General features: G+C 43.1%; 1 protein-coding gene across 1 annotated transcript; it reads right to left on the reverse strand.

The window, feature by feature from the left end:
• Positions 1–57: 57 nt before the first annotated feature.
• On the reverse strand, positions 58–2,909 carry EMH_0051700 (uncharacterized protein; the record flags this gene model as incomplete). Its single annotated transcript, XM_013496778.1, has 5 exons — positions 58–98; positions 981–1,229; positions 1,420–1,936; positions 2,212–2,312; positions 2,564–2,909. 5 exons carry the CDS (start codon positions 2,907–2,909, stop codon positions 58–60), a joined length of 1,254 nt encoding a protein of 417 aa, XP_013352232.1.
• Between the last annotated feature and the right edge of the window lie 16 nt (positions 2,910–2,925).

The raw sequence follows: 2,925 nt of genomic DNA on the forward strand, positions 1-2,925 counted from the left end.
ATATATATATACATATATATATATATATATATATAAATATATATAAATTTGTGTATACTAAACAACGACCGAAGAATCAGCATTGATTACTGTCTCCGCTGGAAGCATAATTATAATAATTATAATTATTATATTTATTATTATTTATATTATTTATATTTTTATTTATATTATTTATATTATTTATATTATTATTTATATTATTTATATTATTTATATTATTTATATTATTTATATTATATTTAATATCAATACCGTTTTCTTTGAGAAAAGAGACAAGTCTAATAAATTTATTTTTTTGTTTATTTTGTATATTATGGGGCTGCATGCAGCAGAGCTCTCCTTTTATATTTTTTATTAAAATTTTTGTTTTTTTATAAAAATAAACTCCGCGGTTTACACAACGTAATATAGAAGCTGCCTGTACACCTGAACCCATAAATAAATCCTCCAGCTGGTCCTCTATAGATACCTGCATACATAAATAAATAAATAAATATAAATAAATAAATATAAATAAATAAATAAATAAATAAATATAAATAAATTAATTAATTAATATAAATTATTTAATATATATTAATTAATATAGATTTAAATATATTAATTTGTATATATATGTAGAAATGTAAATACATAAATATAAATAATATAGATAAATAAATAAATAAATTAATAAATAAATAAATAAATAAATAGATAAATAAATAAACAAAATAATATAAATAAAATAAAATAAAATAAATAAACAAATATGCTTACAGCTTTTTTATTTTTGTTTGTCGTTATTTCGTTGCTGCTGCTGCGGCTGCTGATTTCTTTTTTTTTATTTTTTTTATTTTTATTATTTTCTGTGGGGGAGAAGCTTTCATTTGACTCCATTCTGCTGCTGCTGCTGCTGCTGTTGTTGCTGCTGCTGCTGCTGTTGCTGTTGCTGCTGCTGCTGCAGTTAGCTAGGTGCTGCTCGTCATCATCCATACACCCATCTGCTGCTCCTGCTGCTGCTGCTGCTCCTGCTGCTGCTGCTGCTGCTGCTGCTGCTCCGCGTCGATGCTCTCGTGCCTGCTGGTGCTGCATCAGCTGCTGCTGCAGCTGAGCTATTCTTTCCTCCTGCAGCAGAATCTGCTGCTGCAGCGCTTCTCGGTCCATCTGCTGCTGTTGCTGCTGCTGCTGCTGCTGCTGCTGCTCCAGTTGCTGCTGAAAGCCAGCTTGAGGGTAATCTGTTGTTGCTGCAGCACCAAAAGAAATACACAAACAATAAAAATATAAATAAACAAAACAACAGCATGCAGCAGCAGCAGCAGCAACAGCAGCAGCAGCACCAACATTATAAACTGCAACACCAGTAACAACAACACCAGCAAGACAAGCAGCAGCAGCAGCAGCAACAGCAGCAGCAGCAGTGCAAAGGGAGCTGACGATAGTAATCTGTATTCCATCCTCCTTGTGCGGGGTATTGCATTTGCTGCTGCAGATACATCTCTTGCTGCTGCTGCTGCTGCTGCTGCTGCTGCTGGTGGATGAAGAAATCCTGCTGCTGTTGCTGTTGCAGTTGCTGCTGCTCCATGAACATATCTCTCTGTTGCTGCTGCTGCTGCAGCTGCTGCTCCTGCTGCTGCTGCAGTAGCTGCTGCTGCTGCTGCTGCTGCTGCCTGTGGATTGCTGCTGCTGCTGCTTTTCTTTTTCTTATTTCTGCTGGTGAGGGCCCCGGGAGACACAGCAGGTGAGTGGCATCGATGTGCTGCAGTTTTTTTCTGTTTTCTTCTTCTTGCTGCTTCCTCATCTCTTCTTGCTGCTGCTGTCGCTCCCTCTCCTCTGCCTCAGCTGCTGCTGCTGCTGCTGCTGCTGCTGCTGCTGCTGATGCTGCTGCTGATGAACCTGCAGCAGAACGCCTCGCCTCTTCTTCTCGCCTCTTCCGGTTCGCTTCGGCTAGCAGCTAAAACAAAAACAAACGCAAGCAGCAGCAGCAGCAGCAGGAGCAACAGCAGCAGCAGCAGCAGCAGCAGCAGCAGAGAGTACATGTATTGTGTGCGTTGTATGCCGTTGCTTTCTATTTATCTCTCTACCTAAACATCTATTTCTTTTTGCATTTTATTTTTTTTAACATCACGTTGGTGATGTCTCTGCTGCTGCTGCTGCACAACCAGCAGCAGCAGCAGCAGCAGCAACAGCAGCAGCAGCAGCAGCAGCAGCAGCAGCGTTGGTTCTTACTTGTTTGCTCATCGACGCCGCCACGGAGTTTGTAACAGAGAAGCAGCCCATCGCCTTCAGAGAGCGAGACAGCTCCTCTGCTGTTCTGTTGTACATAGCAGCTGCAGCACACACAAAGAAACAGCAGCAGCAGCAGCAACAGCAGCAGCAGCAGCAGCAGCAAGAGCAGCAGCAACAGAGAATTAGGGTGATATGGAGTCACACGCGCATTCACAGCATTGAAATAGCTAGAGATGCTGCTGCTGCTTCTGCTTCTGCTGCTTCTGTTTCTGCTGCTGCTGCTGCTGCTGCTGCTGTTGCTGCTGCTGCTGCTGCTGCTGCTGCTGCTGCTGTATTGCTGCGGGTTTCTTACCTTGTTCGTTAGGGACGCTGATAACGGAGAGGGTGTTGCTGTTGCCTGCGGGTAGGAGGAGAGCGTTGCTGCTGCTGCAGTGTGCTGCAGCAGCAGCAGCAGCAGCATCATCCATTGCACTGTGTACATTACCAAAACCAACAGAGACAGACTGTGGGGGCGGCCAGGATACAAATGTTTGTTCTGCTGCTGCTGCTGCTGCAGCAGCAGCAGCAGCTCTCAAGCGAGTGCCCCCCTGTCCTCTCTGCTGCTGCTGCATCTCCTGCTGCTGCTGCTGCTGCTGCTGCATTTCCTGCTGCTGCTGCTGCTGCTGCTGCTGCTGCTGGTCTACTGCGTGGTAGTTCATTGTCTGCGCGGGCTGC

This window comes from Eimeria mitis, genomic scaffold (genome assembly GCF_000499745.2).
Source record: "Eimeria mitis Houghton genomic scaffold, Emh_scaff2296, whole genome shotgun sequence".
NCBI lineage: Eukaryota > Apicomplexa > Conoidasida > Eucoccidiorida > Eimeriidae > Eimeria > Eimeria mitis.